At 49.5% G+C, this 20,665-nt stretch overlaps 1 protein-coding gene across 11 annotated transcripts in view; it reads left to right on the top strand.

Moving 5' to 3' along the window:
* The window catches only part of MSI2 (musashi RNA binding protein 2), a 393,915-nt gene that overhangs the window by 233,819 nt on the left and 139,431 nt on the right, over positions 1-20,665 (top strand). For all 11 annotated transcript variants that reach the window (XR_015244052.1, XR_015244053.1, XM_086686879.1 and 8 more), the window contains exon 7: positions 16,509-16,557. Coding sequence is in view for 9 of the 11 variants with exons in the window: in XM_086686879.1 (XP_086543005.1) it covers positions 16,509-16,557 (49 nt within the window). In the remaining 2 variants the exon portion in view is untranslated. The remainder of the gene's footprint in view (positions 1-16,508; positions 16,558-20,665) is intronic.

Raw genomic sequence — 20,665 nt, 5'->3', positions numbered from 1 at the left:
GAGGACCACAAGAAGAGATTAAGGCTTCCTTTTATTTATGAAGTTCGTTGTAATGGAACCCTCGGGCTTGATGGCGTAAGGATTTCTCACAGTCTGGTGTGTGGCAAGCATTTGTCTTTGTTAATTTATATGGGGAAGGGCAGTAAATCTGCCGAACGTGCTTCTGGCTTCTGTGCTGTTTCACAGGGGTATTTAAAGTAACAGCACCTGACAGTTTTCCAGCAGCTAAGAGGTTTTTCTGCTTCAGAAAGCAAAATATTGTATGAGTTGTGCAACATGTAGAAATGATTGGAAGAATTAGGGGTGCAGCAAATAGTACAGTTTTCCGCAAAGAACTGAAGACTTCATCAAATGGCAAAGTTAGCGAGTGGAGGGAAGAGGCAGCGTGGGCCAGGGTGGGGGCACGACACAGGTGCGCCGGGTAGCCCGTCACCCCTGCTTAATTTCCTCTTTCCCTGGTCCCAATTTGAATTGCCAAAATCTGTTCGATTGCAGTGCATTATTTCATTTGCCTGCTTTGTAATTCCTCTTTACCTCAAACAGATGAGAAACACATGGCACTGAAGCAAATTGACAGCTCTTGAAATGAGAAAGATCTTTATCCTTCAGAGTGTTGATGTAGAAATAAATGAAAGAAAAAAATGCTTGTTGGGTCTTGAAGCAGCCTGAATTGGTACCTTTCCTTTCCTTTTCTTTCTTTCTTTCTTTTTTTTTTTTTTTTTTTTTTTTAGATGAGGGTTTTCATTCTCCCTTCTTTCCCCCCCCCCCCCTTTAGGGAGGTGTGTGGCTCAGGGATTAAGTGGGAAGGTTTTTCTGTCCGCACTCGTTTGCAGAGATCGGAGTTATCGTTTGGACCTCAGGAGCAGGCCAGAAGGGGGTCAGCGGCGGGAACGTGGGGTCCTCGTGTTCACCTCATCAGGGGCACACTTCAGAGACGTTGTGGGTCACAGGAAAGCGAGCCAAATGAACTTTTGGGTTTTTTGGTGCATAGAAAAGTTACGCTTACACTATCGTGTAGTCTTTTAAGTGTGCAGTAACATTGCATCCAAACAAAAACTGTATCTACCTTACTTAAAAAAATACTTTTCTGGGGGGACCTGGGTGGCTCAGTCAGTTAAGTGTCCAACTCTTGATTTCGGCTCAGGTCATGATCTCACAGTTCATGAGTTTGAGCCTTACAGCAGGCTCTGCACTGACAGTGTGGAGCCTGCTTGGGATTCTCTCTCTCTCCCTCTCTCTCTCTCTCTCTTTCTGCCCCTACCCCACTCGTGCTGTCTCTCTCTCTCTCTCAAAAATAAAATAAACAAAAAGATTAAAATACTTTTTTATTCAAAACATATAAATTAATTATACAAAATAAATAAAGTTTATTTAATAAGTTAATAAGCTACATGTACTTAATACTTAGTAGATACATAAAATTTATAAAATATAAGAATATAATATTTAGAAATACTAGCTAAAACATGGAAACCTGGACTTTCAGTGAGTCAGGATTGCTAATGACAGATCACCATAACAAGTCTGATGATAATGGAAAAGTTTGAAACATTGTGAGAATTACCAAAATGTGACACAGACGCACGAAGTGAGCAAATGCTGTTGGGAAAATGACACCGATAGAATTTGCTCTACACAGTGTTGCCACGAACCCATCTGTAAAAATCGCGGTATCTGTGAAGTACAGTAAAAGTGGAGTGCAGGAAGAGGAGATGTGCCTGCACTTCAAAATTCTACCAGGACCTAAGAAGAGGGGAAAGGAAGGGAGGGGAAAAGGGAAGGAAAGAAAAAGAAAAGAAAGGAAAGGAAAAAGAAACAAAAAGGAAAGAAACGAAAAAGGAAAAAAAAGAGCAAAGAAAGCACAATCTATCAGGCATCGTGGTTACCCCATCACAAACAGCATGCTGGCCAACTGAAATGCCGGGTGTGCTTGTTGTATTTTATTTTTTTATTAAAACGTTTTTTAATGTTTATTTATTTTTGAGAGAGAGACAGAGACAGAGTGTGAGCAGGGTAGAGGCAGAGAGAGGGAGACACAGGATCCGAAGCCGGCTCCGGGCTCTGAGCTGTCAGCACAGAGTCCGCCCGCGGGGCTCGAACTCACGAGCCATGAGATCATGACCTGAAGTCCGATGCTTAACCGACTCAACCACCCAGGCGCCCCTTGGGTGTGCTTGTTTTAGACAACGTACCCCAGCCCACTAGGTCCCTGGTCACCTCATGCTGCCAACAGCCCTAATTTACACTTATGGTGAGTGTTGATAAATGCATTCCCGCACCTCAAACATAATAATAAGTATAATTTGTTGGTGTATGAAATATCACGAGACCCATAATATCCGTGTTGCAAAAATGAAGGAGAGCATCGTAAATGGCTTAAAACAAACAAACAAACAAACAACCTTTGGAAACCTCTAGACTTGAGGCTCTTTTCTGTCTGAAGTTTTCTTTATCCTGCAAAATCTTTCTGAAACTCAATCAGCAAGCCCTTACTGTGCACTCATTTTTGTATTAGTTACTCGAGCAGGCACTGCGGGTTTGCAGAGCTGTGCATGAAGTATGCTGGGTACCAGGAAAGATGATGAGACAGGGGTAGTGGGGACTATCAACCAACACAGATGCTCGTGTGACAAAATGATATTCCGGAGTGCCATGTGCCAGTGCCCAGTACAAGATACAGGTTAAGGGATCCGTCTCTCTACTGTAAGTGTACCTTCTGTATGCCTAGTGGGTCCAAATTAAGAGAAATTAGGGCATCATTGTTTGCATTATAAACTGATCTGCTACTGAATTTCTTGAAATAATGAGCCCCCTTGTGGTTTTTAAAAAACTTATTATAAACTTTTATTTTTAAATAGCGTAGGACTCCTAGAAAGTTGTAGGAACAGTACAAAGAGCTCTTGTGTACCCTTCCCGCCGCTTCCCACGATGATAATATCTCCCCCAGCCATCGTACATTGTTAAAACCAGGAAACTGACGCTGTACATCATCAGTGTTAACAGCCACTCCTCTGTGTGTGTGTGTGTGTGTGTGTGTGTGTGTGAGCACTTGCACACACGCACGGTTGTTTGGAATTTGATCGCGTGTGTGCATTGGAGTGACTGTCACCACAATCAGGGTGCGGAAGTGTTCCATCATCACGAAGAAATTCCCGCACCCTAACCCCTGGCAACCACCACTCTCTTCTCACATCACTGTAATTTTGTCATTTTAAGAATGTTACAGAAATGGAATCATACGATATGGAACAAGCTTTGAGACTGACTTTTTTCAGTCAGCATAATTCCCTTGAGTTCCATCCAAGCTGTGTACCCGTAGTTTGTTGCTTTTTATTTCGAGGACGACTCCACTGTGCACCACGGCTGGTTCTTCCCTTCCCCTCGCTCTCCAAAATAGGCTTCGTTGGCTTACAGCTCGTGCCAGCACAGTACGAGGCACCCTTCTGGGGGTAAACCTCGCTCCTGTGTACCGATTTCTCTAAATCAGAGTTTGTGGTAGTCACAACAAAGTCTGTTATCCTGTCAGCCAGCCCTCATCGAACAGACATTTGTTGAGCCCCACTGCATGCTGAGTATTGGCAATAGCAAAGGGCATTTACTGCTGACCAAGTGCCTACCTATATGTTGCGTTAATAATTTCGACTTCCTAAGCTAGGGCGAAGGTTAATAATGATCATGGCTCCTTTTACACACAAGGAAACCGAGCCGCCCTGGAGAGCCTTGCCCGAGATTGTGTGTAGTTGGAAATAGAGGGGCGGGATTTGAACACAGGACTTTGGATGCCACGCCAGGGTCCTTCCATTTACTCCACCACTCGAGCTCGGGCTGGACTCCTCTATGTTTTTTGGGCTTTTTTTTTCAGCGCAAAGATTTTATGATCTTCTCTGAACAAGAGGTAGCTTTGCCAAGTAACTGAATCCTGTGGCCTGTTACTGCACTTGAACTTTGTTCTCGGGGGCATTTTGTTAGCCGTTATTTGAAGATGCTTTGGGAACTTAAAAGTAACAAAGCAGGGTTCCTTTAAAAATGGCATATGTAGTGCAGCCTTTCCTTAATTTGCTTGTGTTTCATAAAGTCTTCGGGTCAGGGTTAGAACTGGGGCTTTGACCCAGCGTCCCGGGGGTGCCTTCAGCGACCTGGGGGCCCGAGGAGATCGGCTCTCAGGCTGCCCAGTGGGGAAGGAGCAGGGGCTTCTTGAGATGCCCCTTAAAGCCCCGTTAGGAAACTGTGGGGCTGGTGGTCCTGGTGCCATGCAGTTCACAGGATTCTGCCGTCTGCCAAAATCAGGCTTTAGATCAGAGGAAGTTGCTATTTCGGGGATCTAAGTGCTAGTGCACTGAATTCAGGCCTGAGCAGCCGACCGAGGGGGTGGGGCAGAGACGCCCTGAGCCTTTGAAGCTCCAGAAAGGGTTCAAAAGAGCCTCGGAGAAGAGATTCCTGTACCGGGCGGGAAGTGGAGAGGTGACCTCAGGGTCCCCTCTAACTCCCAAGTCTGTGACTCGAGGAGGAAAAGAGCCTCCCCCAGTTACCCACGTTCACCGCGAGGTTGGCTGAATTCCTCAGAATCGCAGGCTGGTGGAGAGGAAGGGCCTGGGGCTCGCGATGCCACGGCAACGTCCCTGTGACCTCCGGCTCGTCACCTCACCCCTCCTCAGGTGCAGTCGGGGAGAGAGCTGGGGCTGTGAAATCTGCTGGACCCGTCTGCCTCCCCTCCCAGTGGCCGGGGACAGCGGGGGATAGGAGCCACTGAAGCGTGGGTTGGTCTGAAAGCCCAGGGGTCACTCTAAACCACATTCTTTTTTCGCCTGTCCTCTGCAGCTCTTTGTGTTGGACCAACCGTAGAGCCTTAGGAGATACTGGCTTGATGAGTAAACGTGTCACTTCGGCAAACCTCTCCCTCTCCCTAGTCCTCTGCCCTCACCAGCCAGGCTGTTAAAGGGCACAGGTAGAGTCACACACCGACGACTTTCCTGCCTCAGACCCTGGCCTTTCCCGGGTACAGACAGGCCCTGCATCGCATCATCGAACCGTGCCACTGACCCTTCGTGTCTTCCAGGCAGAAGGAGATGCACATGGCCCCAAGGGGTTGAAATCAGGATTGGGACCTAGGCGTTCCAAGACTGCAGAACTTCATTTTCCCCTCGCCCCTCCCTGAGCGCACGGCTACAGCCACGCTTGTCACCATTCGAGATTACATTGGCCACAGGAGATGTGGGTGATTTTTCCATTTGGTCCTGATGTTTATTTCATGCCCATCAATATCAGCCCATATTAGGACAGATGAGGTGGTTATTTACAGGCTGTGCATTTTCACACTTGGTAATTATAAACCCTTCCCCTGTTCGGTCAGAGTCGTGGAGATCTATTTTGGCAATTAGCAGTTTAGTATTTGTTTAATGGGAATGCAAGAGAGTGTTACGGCACATCAGTGCTCCACTAATGATTTGCCTGTCTCCTCCGGAGCTGGCAGGTTTGGGCCTTTTTCACGGTAGGTGAGGCCTGATGGGGAGAGAGGCTGGAGGGGGGAGACAGGAGCATTAGGCAGCCTGCCTGCCTCTCCCCTCCGCTCCCAGCGCGCACTTGCACGCACACACGCACGCACGACCGGCGCTGTAAACAGGCCATGGATTTCCAGAGCACGGCAGCCGCCACTCGAAGGCACCTCTCACAAGAGGCCGTTAGGCCAGATGCCATTTCCGTGTGACAGCTGTCAAGCCTGCCGGAACCAACTGCGTCTCCTCCAACCGCTCGTGCCCAGCCTCTCTTGGTATCCCTCTCCCACCACCTCCCTCCCTGTGCCGTCTCCTCTCTGAGCCCTGGCTCGCACAGGCCCCGAGAGAGCCTCCTGTCCCACCCTCCAGGTGGTGCTGGCCTCCAGGCTTCGCCCGCTCAGCCCAGACAGAGCCCCCGTCCCAGCCACGCTTTGCGTAGACTCTTGCTTTTCCTGTCCAGTTTTGAGATGGAGTCTCCCAGGACTGTGCTCCTGAGGACGCATGGTTCCGTTCTCGGCTGTCCCTTGGCATGGCCCGTTTGCAGCGGGAAGACACGCAGAGTTGGGTGCTCGGAGTGTGTCTGTGGGCGTGCACGTGCACGTGGGCATTAGGGCACGCTGAGCCGGCTCTGCAAGGAGGTTGCCAGGGTGGGGTAGTGACCGCGTCAGTCATGATGACAGTGTTCTGCGTGTTAGGGACTCACTAGCCACCACTGGAGCTTTCATAACAGTCCCGGGAAGTGGGACGCGCGGCATTCTCAGGACTCAGGTATAGGAGGGAGTCACAGGGGCTGAGCCCCAAACTGAGTTCTGGGACCCCTCTGCCGGTTCCAGCACTGCCACCAGCTTGCTCTGTGACTTCGGAACAGCCAAGCGACCTGTTGGTTTTCCGAGTTTGCCAATCCTAAAGGAAGAGACCCCTCCCCACCCTTTTCCTTTACTTCTCGAATCACTCCCTCCTCTTCTGAGGCCGCCAGAGGCAACACGTGTCTGTCTTCTTGGTTTATCTCATCAATTCTCTTAACTTTCTGGTAGAGTTTTGTTGTTTTTGTTGCTGTTGTTGTTGTTTAGAGAGAGAGCGCGCACGAGCAGGGGAGAGGGGCAGAGGGAAAGAGAGAGGATCTGCCTCCACACTCAGCACAGAGCCTGACACAGGTCTTGATCCCACAACCCTGGGATCATGACCTGAGTGAAATTAAGAGTCAGACGCTCAACTGACTGAGCCACCCAGGCACCCCTCTGGTACGGTTTTAAGGCAGGTTTATGTGTTTTTTTCAGGAGGCAGTGACACTACACTGAGCCCTAGGGACTCAAAAACTAGAACACCGTTAAGGGAGACCAGTGGGAAGAGGTAGGGTGGCCTCTGGTTTTAAATCCTGGCTCTATCATTCACTGCATGTATGATTCCAGGCCAGTCACTTATCATAACTTCCTCACCTGTATAATGGGTACGATCATATCTCCCTGAGAGCTTTTCATAATTCAGTGAGCTTTGCATTTGCCTTTTAAGCACCAGTAAATGGTAGCTATTGCAATAATCCTTGTTTCTTGTTTCTTAAGAGTCTGATACAACTTGTGCAGTCAGTCTCTGAGCAAGAGGCCTTGCCTTTAGGTAAACAAAATGTCTCATCTCCAGGATAGAGCTGTTTGGAGACCCCGCACTCTTCAGTTCCCATGGACAAGTGTCCGTTTACTAAATTTGTAACTGCTGCCTGATCAACACCAGTGGGTGTCTGTTTGCTAAGTTAAATGAGAAAATGGAATGACCCCACAAGAATAAAAAGAAGTAAAAGTAGGGAAAAATAGGGCTGGTAAAGAAGGGCCTTGCCCACGGGGATGGAACATTCTGGCCATGCTAAGATTTGGGAGCCTTCTATGAAGAGTTTAGGAAATGTACTTGGTGCACTGAATTGTGTACCAATTAAAAAACATGGCTGAAATGGCAAATTTTATGTTAGGTGTATTTTACTAGGAAAAAAAAAGTTTAGGAGAAACTCAGCCGACGATTTTTCTTGTTAATCAGTTAAAGGCAGGGGCGTGAGTTAAGACATCTCAGGTGGACGCAGTCTAGAAGGTGTTGAGTCTTGGAGTGAAGGGAAAAGTGCCGAGGGCAGCAGCTCCAAAACCCTGGGTGCCTCCATGCCCGGCAGTCCTGTAGGGGAAACACACAGAGCTTGGGGCTGGCTGAGAAGCTTGCATGCCCGCATCAAGGGGGATACAAGAATCTGAGGCGGGGGGGTGCCTGGGTGGCTCAGCTGGTTGGGGGTCCGACTCATGATTTGGGTCAGCTTGTGATCTCGGGTCATGGGATCAAGTCCTGCGTCTGGCTCCACATTGAGCGTGGAACCTGCTTGGGATTCTCTCTCTCTCTCTCTCTCTCTCTCTCTCTCTCTCTCTCTCCCCCCCCCCCCCCCAAATAAATAAACATTAAAAATAACAGAATCTGAGACGGGCCTGCAGGCAGAGGCTGGTGGGGTGAGATTTGGACTCATAAGACCAGTGGCTGAGCCCTGGTCTCAGCCCCTGCCAGTTCCAGGACAGCCGGTGAGGCAGCTGAGGCTTGGAGAGTTTGTCATCAGCCCTGTCTCTGCGGGTTGTTGTGACAGCCAACGCGGTAACAGTATATGTAAAAATATTGGTGACGGTGGGAGGAAAGCAGTGGCTTCCTTAGGTTTTCTAAAGTCAAAGACCAAGACGAGGCAGGGAGAGCTCCCCAAAAGCGGCATGTGACAAAGAACCAGCGTGCTCCTGACTTCTCTGGCAGGGGATAAAGAGCCAATGTTTAGGCAGCCGAAGGCCTGTCCAGTATTTACCCCTTTTCCTTAGGGCCCGTTTATTTCTGGGACCCCTCTGCCCATTCCACCTCTGCCTCCGGCTTGCTCCGTGACACACACAGGCTGTGATTAAGGCTCGACTCCGCTGTATTTAGCCATTTAGAACAGGGATTCTTAGCCTTGGCTCCACCCTGCGATCACTGGGGAGCTTTCGACACGGATCTGATTTAACAGGTCCGGGTGTGGCTGCCGCAGCGGGGATTTTAAAAGTTCTTTGGGTGATCCTGGTGAGCAGTCAAGGTTGGAAACCACCCATCTGGATTTCAGTGTGAGCTAAGCATCTTCCAGCCTGCGTCCTTTCCCCTTCTAGCCTCCCTTCTGGGCAGTGACGAACGGTAGATCAGCCTCACTCTTCGCAAGGCCGAAGCACACTCAGAAGTCTCATTTCAGAAAAATAAGGCACCGCCGCTGAGCTTTGGGGCAGGAACAGGTTTCTCTCCGGGTTGGTTGTAAGGAGCAGCAGAGAGCAGTGCCACCCAGTATTCTGAAACAGCTCCTGGTAAGACAGCCTCCCTCTCGGGCACCGACACCAGGCGCCTCTGTCCTGGGCAGTCCTGCCTCGTGTACGAGTCTCCACTCTTGTGACTTTAGTGCCTTGAGTTTATGGAGCATAATAAGGTCTGTTAAGCCCTACGCCTTACAGTATGGTATCGCCTTTATGGGCGTTTATTTAAACTAACTCTTGAAGTGTTTGAGTGGGAGCAGGAAGCGAAATTCAAGGGCATGTGTTCTGGGGGAGTTTGAAGAGCTGGGTTTCTTTTTTTCCCTTTCCTCTCTCTCCTGTGTGTCTGACCAGATAATTTAAGGATCATTTGAAGTGCCATTTCCTGCTCTGTTCTTGGTACGTATGGCGTGTGGGTGTGCATATTTGTATCCCAAAAGGAATGGGAAATTTCTCAGCATGTGTTGGCCACAGCAGAGCTCTGGAACGTCCTGACAGAACAGCGTTTGGAAGGACCAGTGGTGAATTGGATGCTCCTAGATGTTGTCCAAGTGGACTCCGTGGTCTGGTTTAGCATTCTAGGCAGAGATTCCTTGTGAGTGGATCTTAGGTGGCCCACGTCATAGTTTCCTCCTTTCATAGATGAGACACTAAGGACAGAGAAGGGAGGTGACTTATGTCCATGAGATCCCAGTGGAGCTGGATTAGAACCTGGGTCCTGCCTGTGCTTTGTGCAACACTGCCTGCCCCCCTCCACTGCCTCTCAGCACCTGTGGAGTTAGTACCAGCAACTGAATCCCCTTCAGGTGCCTCCTGGGGACAAGTTTTCTGCGTCCCAAATCAGCCTCACTCCCCTCCTGTGTACTTGGGGAGCCAAAACTGCAGGCAGAAGAAACAGTGGTGTGATGGCACACTCCAGGGTCCCAACCTTTGGCCAGCCACCTCGACCAACAGAATTTACGACATCTCTTTCTAGGAGTTTCTTTGCTTTGTGACTTGAAAGGTTTCCTCTTCGGCTGTCGTGTGAGTTGGGCTGGCTAAAGCCTCACCTCTGGATATGATCAATACCGAATGGCGACTTCCAAATTCACCCAGCAAGAATGTCTGGCTCACAGTAAACCTTTTGCCTCACTATACGGAGGGTTCATTCATTCATTAAATGAATTAGGATTAGAGAGGCATCACCCACTGACTTGAGTGCTAATTATTGCTGATTTTCACGGTGCTCATTTAGTGAGGAACATGTTGCCAATTTCCCCTGGCACTTCTAGGATCTCTGTCTCCAACCTTGTTGCGAGGGTGACATTTAGAAGTAGTCCCTTCCCACCCTAATACCTGTATTCCACTTGGAATGTGTAACATGACAGTTTCATACTCAGCCCACGTTCCACATTTTACCTCCTTCCAATTTTTGTCTTGCCTTTGTTCATTGTCTAGTAGTATTTGAGACCGTGTATCTTCCAGTAGATGAAAAAAAATTTTTTTGTTAAAACAGGGACCATGTACAAGTTACCCATTGCCACCGGAATGCCGGGAAACAAACAGTCACAAAACCTCAGCAGCAGACAATAGCTGTTCATGTCACCTGCCTGGAGTCCACTGGAATGGTTCTGCTGATCTTGGCTGGGCTCACTTGCATGTTTTGGGTCATGTGCCTGTTTTAGGATTGACTGAGGGGACTTGGCCCAGCTCCACATGCCTCTCACCCACTAGCCAGCTAGACTGGGCATCCCCTTCTCATGGTGATGGCAGAGAGAGAACAAGCAGAAGCGTGAAAACCTTCCCCAGGCCAGACCCAGCGTGGGCATACCTCCATCTCATTTTGCTGACCATAAGAAGTCAAGTTCAGACACATGGGATGGAGAGAGAGACCCTGCCTCTTTGGGGGGAGGAACTGCAGAATTACAGAACTCAAGGTTTGGGGCCATCAATGCAAACAGTCTGCCATGGTCCGATGTCATTTGCCTCTTACTTGTACTTAGGCCAGTGCTCTCTGCAAGTAGGGAGTGCTTAATAAATATATGTCACATATAAGTAAATAAAGTTGACATTAGCTCAATCTTCTAATCAAGATTGAGTTGGCTGCATGATGTAGGCATTTGCTGGTTTATCTGTTAGAAGGAAAGTTTCTGTCATCCTGGTAGAATCCAGATGTCTCTTGCGTTAGGTTCAGGGACAGCTTGGTTGTCACTAAGAAGTGTCTCTTTTTGTCATCTTTTCCATGGTCGAATCTACTGTCATTGTTTTCAGGATCTTAGGATGTAAATGTATGAGAGACAAGGAACAGAGGGGGAAGACAGTTTCCACACCAACGTGTGTCAGCTGCCTCTGGAAGAGAAATTTTGTCCCATGTACTGAGCATTGCCATGGAATCAGACACTCTAGGGGTGAGGCCCGGGAGATCTGCGTTTTAAACAAGCCAGGTGATTCTGACACGGAGGAAGTTGGAGGAGTTCTGCCACAGCCCCCATGGGCCGTAGAGGTCAAGGCGTAGCTCCCCACCGATGACCCTCAGCTGTGGTGTGTGCGTGCTACTCGCCTCTGAGGATGTTACAGTGTGGTCCGAACCGGGTGAAGGCAGAAATACATGTTTAGGACTTTCTGGTGTTGAAACAAAAAGGGAGACATCCCCAGCCATCTTATTTAAAAGTTACTTTAGGGGCGCTTGGGTGGCTCCGTCGGTTAAGCGTCCAACTTCGGCTCAGGTCATGATCTCACGGTTTGTGGGTTCGAGCCCCACATCGGGCTCTGTGCCGACACCTCAGAGTCTGGAGCCTGCTTCGGATTCTGTGTCTCCTTCTCTCCCTGCCCCTCCCCTGCTTGTGCTGTCTCTCTCTTTTTCTCTCAAAAATAAATAAAACATTACAAAAAGTTTTTAAAGTTACTTGACCTTGCCTGTTCGCTCAATATGCCTCCCGTGCGTGCCAGGCTGCATTGGGAGCCTGTCCTAAGTTATTAAAGAGTACTGCCAAGGTTGAAGCAAGCTCCTTCTCTCAAACCAGACCAAGCGTGGGCCAGGATGTGGGACAAAGTATGGTGAGGTTCAGATATCTCCTCTCCTTCTCGATCCCTCCAGGGACAACCCCAACCCCAGACCACTAGGCCCATGGACCCCCACCTCTGGTATAAAGAAACATGTAAGCCTGGTGAGGGCACTATCACCACAAAATAAATACCAGTGCTAGTCTAACAAGAGTTCATGGTGTTTTCTACTTGAGGTCGGAAAAACTCCTGTGTCCAACCCCCAACTCTCTGTGTTCTAGAACACCAAATGAGGTCTGGTCTTTATGTTGAAGTTGATGACTCTGTACAGCCAACTGATCTACCTGGGTTTCGTGCACGCGCGCGCGTGTGTGTGTGTGAGAGACACACACACAGAGACAGAGACAGAAACAGAGAGAAAGACAGACAGAGACACAATTATCAGTCTGCTTTTTTCTAGGGTTGACTACCAGTTACCTTGACTTTGCTCCTCATTCCCCCGTGATGCAGACTCACACAAGCTGCTTCTGTTTGATTCACATAGAACCGTGAGAAACAGCCCCGTATGTGAGGCCGTGTTTTTCATTCTATTCAGTCTTTGTATATTCAAATTCTCCCAGTTTCAGCTCTTGCTGTTCTGCCAGATTTCCATTGCATTGATGGCTTCTCTGAATTAATAAGTGTTTTGCAATCGCTGAAAAGTTTTCTCTCCCCCCGGCCCCTTCCCCAAGCACCGGGTCTTATCCATATTGATTTTTTTTTTCTTTCTCTTTCCTCTCTAGCTATTTCTCAGATGTTTTATTCTGTAAAGTGTTAATAGAATTTTTCTTTCGCTGTGACATTTTATCTATTCAGGAGGTCTTTGCGAGTCCCATTGTGCAACTGGACTATAGAGGAAACAGCTCTATTCTTTACGACAATGGTTGCCCTAAAAAACATACACAGATCCTCCCCCTCGCTCCCCAGGGTGGAGCGTATGTTGGGAGGGTAGCGTCAGAAAACACCCAAACTTTGGAAGGAAAAGAGGGAGCCAACTACGCACTGTTGAAGGGGGCGGAGGGCGTTGAAAATACTTTTTTTTTTTTTTATTTAATTCAAAATATTTATTTCCTAAGGGGATCTGAGTGTCAGGACCAAAACATGGCCAACACAGAAGGGAAGCTGTTTTCCTTACTGTTAGGCATTTTTAGCTCAAAATAAGGGCTTGGCAAGCATCTCAGAAAATGTGGAGATGGGTGTGAAACAGATGTCACGTTTACCTGCGCGACACCCAGCAGGCATCACCCCCCACCCACCCGCACCCCAGGCATTGGAATTCTTACCGAGGCCCTGGGGTCTGAATCTGCAATACCATATGCTCAAGTGTGACTGCTCTGTGTACAAACAAACCAGTTGATCTTCTGGTGGTTTTGCTTGAGTGGTGCACGGAGGCAGACGGCTGTGGTGTGTGTGGCCTCAGCAGGTGTCTGGGGGGCCATCAAGCCTGCCCGGCCGCGGAGGGGTCTGGTGAAGGCACCCCATCTCCAGCCTAGCATCACTTACCCCCCTCGGCCTGGTGCCCGGTGGAGACAGAGTAGCTCCTTGCTGGCACGGCAGTCACCGTGCAAGGCCATTGTCCTCCCAGTAACTGACTTTGAAAACGGGGACCAGAAGGGGAAGGCCCCAGGAGCCTGTTTGTTCAGACTCGGTTGCTTAGCAACAAAGGGGGGGGGGCTGACTCCGGAAGGGATTTTTAAGCTAGGCCAGTCCCTTCCAGGGTTATGTCTGGCTGGCCTACCCCCTCTTCCATTCTTACCTTGACTCTGCTTCCCGCCCCCCCCCCACCCCGTTCTATTTGATAGCATCTGGAAAAATAGATTTGATTTGTCTGGAGGCAGCATTTTAAGCCTGGTCTTATTGCTTTGCCCAGTGTCTTCCCCTCCATCAGAGATTGTAGTCTGGGAGGAGTGATGAATGAATGGCCTGTGATTCCCTTTCTCGGTTGGCTTAGCTCTGGCCCCCAAACTCATTTGTGAGCCTTTGAGCTCCAGCGAGCAGTGCTCAGTCCTTCCCAACCACACACATGCCGACATTGCCCCAAGCGCAGAGCCCTTTGGCTAGGGCTTTGCCCAGGACCACATGGGTTGAGTTGTAGTTTTAGTGCCAATCGTGGGCACACAATGAATGAGGAGACCAGGCTGCTTACCTGGCCAAACCAGGTACAGTCCCCAGGTGAGTAGCTGGTCGGCTAGGACCGCACCTGTACTAAAGATGTGCATTTTGTGGAAGAATAAAGAATTGGGTCATAAGTACAAGGAGTGGAATTCAAAAGCCAAATCTGGTTCAGTGAGGGTGACTTTCTTGAGGTCCACATGGGAATGGAGTGTGGATCCTGAAATCTTATTGCTGGAAATATCCAAAAGGGTTGCAGGATGCCTGGAAAGACTGAGGGAGGGATAGGAAGAGAGACAGAGGATGCCTTTGGTGTTTTCTTCTCTTTGATATTTTTGAAAAGGCCCTAGCATAAAGGTATTAGTCTGCTGGGGCAGCCACAACAAAGTACCACAGACTGGGTGGTCAAACAACAAAAATTTATTTTCTCACTATTCTGGAGGCTGAAGTCCAGCCTTGGCAGACTTGGTTTCTTCTGAGCCCTCTCTCCTTGGCTTGCAGACAGCCCCCTTCTCTCTGTGTCCTCAGGTAGGCTTTCCTCTGTACCTGTGTCCAGATTTCCTCTTTTTATAAGGACCCCAGTCAGTACTGGATCAGGACCCACCCTAATGACCTCATTTTAACTCCATAACCTCTTTAAAAACCCTATCTCCAAATACAGTCACATTCTGAGGTACCGGGGGTCACGACTCCAACGTCAGAGTTTGGAAGGGGGCACAATTCAGCCCATGATAATCAAGATGTGAAATTTCCATTGTCTATAACCAGAAACAGTTTAAATATCCACAGAAGGATTAATTGAGTAAGCTATAGTTTCTCACTCCATGAAATATTATGCAGCAGTCAAGATCGTATTGATAATACCTCACACCCATCAGGATGACTACTATCAAAAAACTCCCAGAAAATAACAAGTGTTGGCCAGGGTGTGGAGCAGTTGGAACCTTCGTGCCCTGTTGGCGGGGATGTAAAATGGAACGGCCACTGTGGCAAACGGTATGTCAGTTCCTCAGAAAATTAAAAACAAAGTTACCATATGATCTAGCAATTTCATTTCTGGGTATACATACCCAAAAGAATTGAAAACAGGGACTCAACGAGATACTTGTACACTCATGTTTTATAGCGGCACTATTTACAATAGCTAAGACTGAGTATCCATCCATCGACGGACGAATGAATAAGCAAAATGTGGTATTCACATACAATGGAATATGGCTGAACCTTGAGGACATTATGCTCAGTGGAATAAGCCAGTCACAAAGACAAATACTGTGTATTTCTACTTCCATGAAACATAGTAGCCCCCCCCCCCCCTTATTCGTGGTGTCCATTACCCGCAATCAACTGTGGTCCTAAAGCTGATGATCCTCCTGACGGATCATCAGAAGGTCAGTAGCAGCCTAACGCTACGTCACATGCCTCCGTCATTCATCTCACTTCCTCTCATCACGTGGCATCTTATCCTCTCTCTTTATCAGTGACAGTACAATAAGATGTTTTGAAAGAGAAAGACCACATTCACGCCACTTATATTACAGCATATTGTAATTGTTCTATGTTATTATTAGTTACTATTGTTAAATCCTTTACCGTGCCTAACGTATAAATTGAACTTTATCATAGGTGTGTATGGACAGGAAAAAACATGGTGTATCTTGGGTTGGGTACTGGCCACAGTTTCGGGCATCCACTGGGTGTCTTGGAATGTATGCCCTTGGACACGGGGGGACCTCTGTACTTGGAGTAGTCACAGTCAGAGACAGCAGACAGAAGGGCGGTTGCCGGGGGGCCGAGGGGGACCGAGGGGGACGAGGGGGTGCGGAGTTATTATTTGATGGGGGTAGAGTGTCAGTTTTACAAAATGAAGAGTTCCGGAGATGGATGGTGGGGATGATAGTTCAACGTTATGAATGCATTTAATACCACTGAACTGTGTGCTTAAGAACAGTTAAGATGGCAACTTTTATGTTATGTGTATTTTACCATGATCAAAAAAATTGGGGAACAAAACAGATAATATTCACAGTGTGAATCTGGGAAGTGTTTGCAATATTGTAATAGTATATTAAAAAAAGAACTAGGGGAAAATTCCATATACGGTATGATTTAAACTATATTAAAATAGGCATAAGGTTTTTTTAAAGGCAAAAACTGAAGGGAAGTACACCAGATGTTAACTGTGGTTGTACTAGGCAGAAAGATAGGAAAGGCAGTGATCTTTTTTTTCTAATTTTTTGTGTTTTCACGGAATTTTTTTTAAATGTTTTAAAATTTATGTTTATTTTTGAGAGAGAGAGAGAGAGAGACAAAGTGCGAGCAGGGGAGGAGCAGAGAGAGAGGGAGACACAGAATCTGAAGCAGGCTCCAGGCTCTGAGCTGTCAGCACAGAACCCGATGCGGGGCTCAAATTCACAGACCACAAGATCATGACCTGAGCCGAAGTCGGACGCTCAACCGACTGAGCCACCCAGGCGCCCCTTCACATAAATTTTAATGGGCACCTATGGCTTTGATAATGGAAACCACCCTTCCCCCCCAATATATCACATTTCAAATGTGTTGTTAAAATTCCTAAAGCAGACCCCATTCTGTATTTGTTTTGCAGGTGGAGGATGCAATGCTGATGTTTGATAAGACGACCAACAGGCACAGAGGTAAGAGCCCCCGTGGAGGAAGGCTTCCCTTCTGTCAGTTGACCGTCTGTTGAAGGTCTGTATTCATGGAGGGACACCACAGCACAGAATCCAGATACCGGACAGTTAAAAATCGGCCACGCCCAACCCGTGTTCCGACACACCTTTCTAACCCTGGCTCTCTTGGTCTTTGCTAGACCTGAACACTAAGTGATCCGAGTGGAAATTATTCACAGCAATTACTCCGTTGAGTTCTCAATTTGCATTGGAGGAGGTGGTTTAGAAGCACACTGGCAACCTGAAGAGCCAGAAAAGAAGGTTTATTCGACCTGCGATTGCAGGATTGGCAGTGCCCTATGCACATCTGGAGTGTTTAGAGGGCACTGCGCCTCCTCGTATTTTCCCCTGTGCTCTTATTGTCCTATCCATGTTCTAGAAAACGGGTCTCAACTTGGGGTCTGTGAGCCTCCGAAATGGCACACGGAATGTTTTATGTTTGCGCTTTTCTTGGGAAGCGATGCGTAGCTTTGAACAGATTCTCAAAGTGGTCTCTGACCTCCATGCCTCCCGTTCCCCAAAAAGGAACACGTTGAAATGACTGCTTTAAACAGCAAATTGGACGAATCTAGAAAATCCTCCCAGAGGAAGTAGAGTCCAAGCTTATGGCTTAGCGTTCCATTCTCCTGCTCTCCGGAAACCCCTGGTATCTGGGGCTCCTAGGAACAGGGCGTTAATGGGCAGAGCCTCGGAAGGGAGGTGGCAGGAAGCAGCGTTCTTGAGAGAAGCCGGAGTGAGCAGTGTTTCCTTGCCACTCGGATTGCATTTAGATGTTTCTCGTGTTGTTTACATTCTTGCTGTCACCTGTGATTAGAGGCAGTTACCCAGCGCTGACTGTATGTCTCTCCTGTTGGGAGCAGGCAGGCTGAGTGAAAGGGAGGAAGGAGGGTGGGAGAAGGAGGGGCTGTCCTCAGTGTGCCTGGCAGTCCGGCTTCCTGTGCGTCCATTGACAGCGGCCTCAGAAGGGAAAGTGGAAAATCAGGCGGAAAACTGGGTCTTCGATGGTGTGTGTGGGGAAGGCATGGGGAGGGGTGGAGGATGAAGAGGTGGGGTGGGGGGGAGGCAAGGGAGGAAAAGAAGAGCTTACAAGTGTGGAATGATTGCTTTGTCCTCTGCCTTGCTCAGCATCACGAGGGCCGAGAGAGCAAGGGGCCGGGGGTGTGGAGACAGACAATTCATGATTATTCTCCACCATCATCCTTAGGGGAGGTACGGGGGGTTATCTGAGCACTGTTTTCACAGGCATCGTGTATTCTCATCTCCACCGCAGCGCCGTGACTTTGGGAAAATCACTTCACTCCTTTATCTTCTTTACCTCAGTTTATTCATCTGTAAAGTGGGGATAATATTAGTATTTCCCTCTAGGGTTGTTTGGAGAGTTGGAGTGCCACGCACATCACCTGTGCGCAGGTTATTATGATTGTTTTCACCATCATCACCTCCGTGTGGTGTGTGAGGTGACTGAAACTCAGAGGGGGTAGGGGATCCACCCAAGGTCAGAGCAGGGACTCCTCTCTAGGACTGCTGATTTCAGATTTGGCTCTTTCTCTGTGGTCTCCATGTGGGGACGGGTGCGTTAAGAAGAATGTTTTCATCTATTTACTTTCAGGGTGGGCGAGGCCCGTCTGAATGTGGCACTAGAGTTCAGTGCTAGAATTCACGCTCCTGGAAGATTCCTGAGTGGCCTCTATAGGCAGTAGTGTTGAATATCCACGAATAAAGGTATTTCTGAGCTCCTGCTCTGGGTCAGGCCGTGTTGGAGAGGAGAGTAAATCATCTTGTGCAAACCTCACAGCTGTGCCGGGGAAAGAGATGTGTCATCTGGGGGACGTGAGAGGGCCGGTGACTCTCCGTGTTACGTTACTCGGCTGATAGCAGACAGAGGCAGGTTCACACTGCGGGCGCCGGGCCCCTGAGGAAGTGCCAGGCAAGATTCTCCCTTATTTCTGACCCAGACGCCTCCTGCTGTGGGTGGAGCCTCTTTCCTTGCTCCCAGGCGCTGGGTGCCGTGATGGGGTGGTGGCCCCTCTGTCATTCCTGTCTCCAGCTGGAGGGAGGTCCGTTTTACGGCCCCCTGCTCAGAGCGGCTCCAGGGATGGCATTGATCGCTCTCCCATGACTCCTGGGGCCACTGGCAGGGAGAAGGGTGGGCACAGCCCCGAGCACATGCTCAGTGCACCCCAGCCACGGCAGGGCCTGCCCAAGCGTCCTTCTGCCCTGCCAGAGGTGAGATTCCTGCAGTGGATGTAGGACCCTTTGCATAATTCGTGGAGCCAGAACAAGGTGGAAGACGGGGCCTCTTACTCAAAAGTTATTAAGAATTTCAAGGTGACAGAGCATTCAACCCAGGACAAAGCCCTTCTGAGCGTGGGGCCAGCCATGGGTGGCTGCACACCCAGGGGGCCAGCCGGAGTGGATGCGGTCCTGGGGGCCCCCGCTGGCGGGGTGGGGAAAGAGAAGGCAGGAGGGAAAGAGGCCCCAACATCCTGCGTCCCCTTTCCTCCTGTACAGAAGTCTGCTCCCTGGGGTTCTTTCTGTGTAGGGCTTTGGCCCCTACACACTTTCCAGCACCTCTGAATAGCTGAGGAGTTTCTCTTTGAACTGGGTGCTAAAGCTGGGTTAATACTTAAGTGGTTCAGAGCATTTCGGAGAGGAAAGAATTAAAAAAAAAAAAAAAAAGGCACATATCACAACAGAGGCACGAGTCCTGCGTGTGGGACAAGTGGGCCCCACATCCCTGACGGAATGTACATTTGGAATCAGGTGATAAGCCCGAGAACACAAAATCCTCCTGCAGCCACCTTGGCCCAACCTTACCTTCACCTCCTCAGCTTCCTGTTTCCCATTATCTTATCAAGAAGAAAGTGCTGCAGTAGCAGAAGTTAAGGACACCTCTCAGGCTGGCACTGCCTCCAGCTCTCCTCTTAAAGAGGTCCACACTGTTCACCCCGCGGGTGGCCACACAGCACGCAGCACGGCACCTTCCCTCTCTCCCCCTCGCAGCTCCCAACCCCGCCCCGCTGCGCAGCCTGGGGCTAGCGCACCTGTGCGCCCTTGGAGCTGAGACTGCTGCCTTCCAGGAAGGCTGCACGTTTGGTTGGGCCTGGGGTCCCGGGAGTCGGGTCTGCCGGGCTCACGGGACCCTCTCCGAATACTCTTGCCACTGTGAGCCAGAGCTCGGTGCGGAGTTTCCACTTCCCGCCGCACAGTGGCTCCCCCCCTGCCCCTGTCCCCCATTTGTTCCCCCAGGGACAGGGTGGCCCTCCGTTACATCTGTTCACAGAAGCGACCGCCTGTGTTTCTTCCCCTCTTACATCTGTCCTTGGACCTCCCTAGCACCCTGGGAAAGAATCCAGGGGAGAGGAGACAACAAGCCCTCCCGGGATGTAAGTCCTCCCCCCTGGAAGCAGGAAGAAGGTCATTCAGCACGTGACTCCCACAGGAGGTGTGGAGTCTTCTCCCACTTTCTCCTTCGAGCAGACCTCCTTCCGGCTCCTGCTGCTCCCTTGATGCCGAGTTAGGGCACCTTTCCTAACCTCTCGGGACACCTCCGGGTCCTCCTCGGGAGGGTGGGGGAGCCGGGACAAGCTCTGGGACCTGAAGTATGTTTTCTGGCTTTTTAGCCTTTTAACTGAGAGAATGCCCAAGATTAAGTCCTTTGTCATTCTTCTTGTTTTAGCTCGGAGAGGGAGGTAAGGGGCTGTATCTGCATCCCTGGAGATGGGGATTAGCACGCAGGAGTGCCCTCTCGGGGCAGCGGAGGGGCTGATCTGTGAGGCCCCGGGGAATTCTGAAGCTAGGGCCTTGCACAGCTGCAGTGAGAGGGCTGACCTTATACGCTGACCTGTCACAGGACGCAGCCCACCCTGGGAAGCACGTGTGACCTTGGGCTTGCCCTGAGGACATCCTAGAGGAGACAGACAGCTGGGGGCCCTCTTCCAGCAGTCCTGCCAGCAGATCCTGAAGGCGGGTCTGGGTATCCCGTGACGGCACACACCACGGTGGTACAGTGGGTTCTGTGCTGACCAGGCCATGCTAACCCTCTTGGTAGAAACCGCCAGCCCTTCCCGAG

Source organism: Puma concolor, chromosome E1 (assembly GCF_028749965.1).
Source record: "Puma concolor isolate L17-30 chromosome E1, mPumCon1.1.hap2, whole genome shotgun sequence".
Classification (NCBI taxonomy): domain Eukaryota; kingdom Metazoa; phylum Chordata; class Mammalia; order Carnivora; family Felidae; genus Puma; species Puma concolor.
Note: the sequence above shows the minus strand (reverse complement) of the source record. Positions and strands in the feature narration are given on the sequence as shown.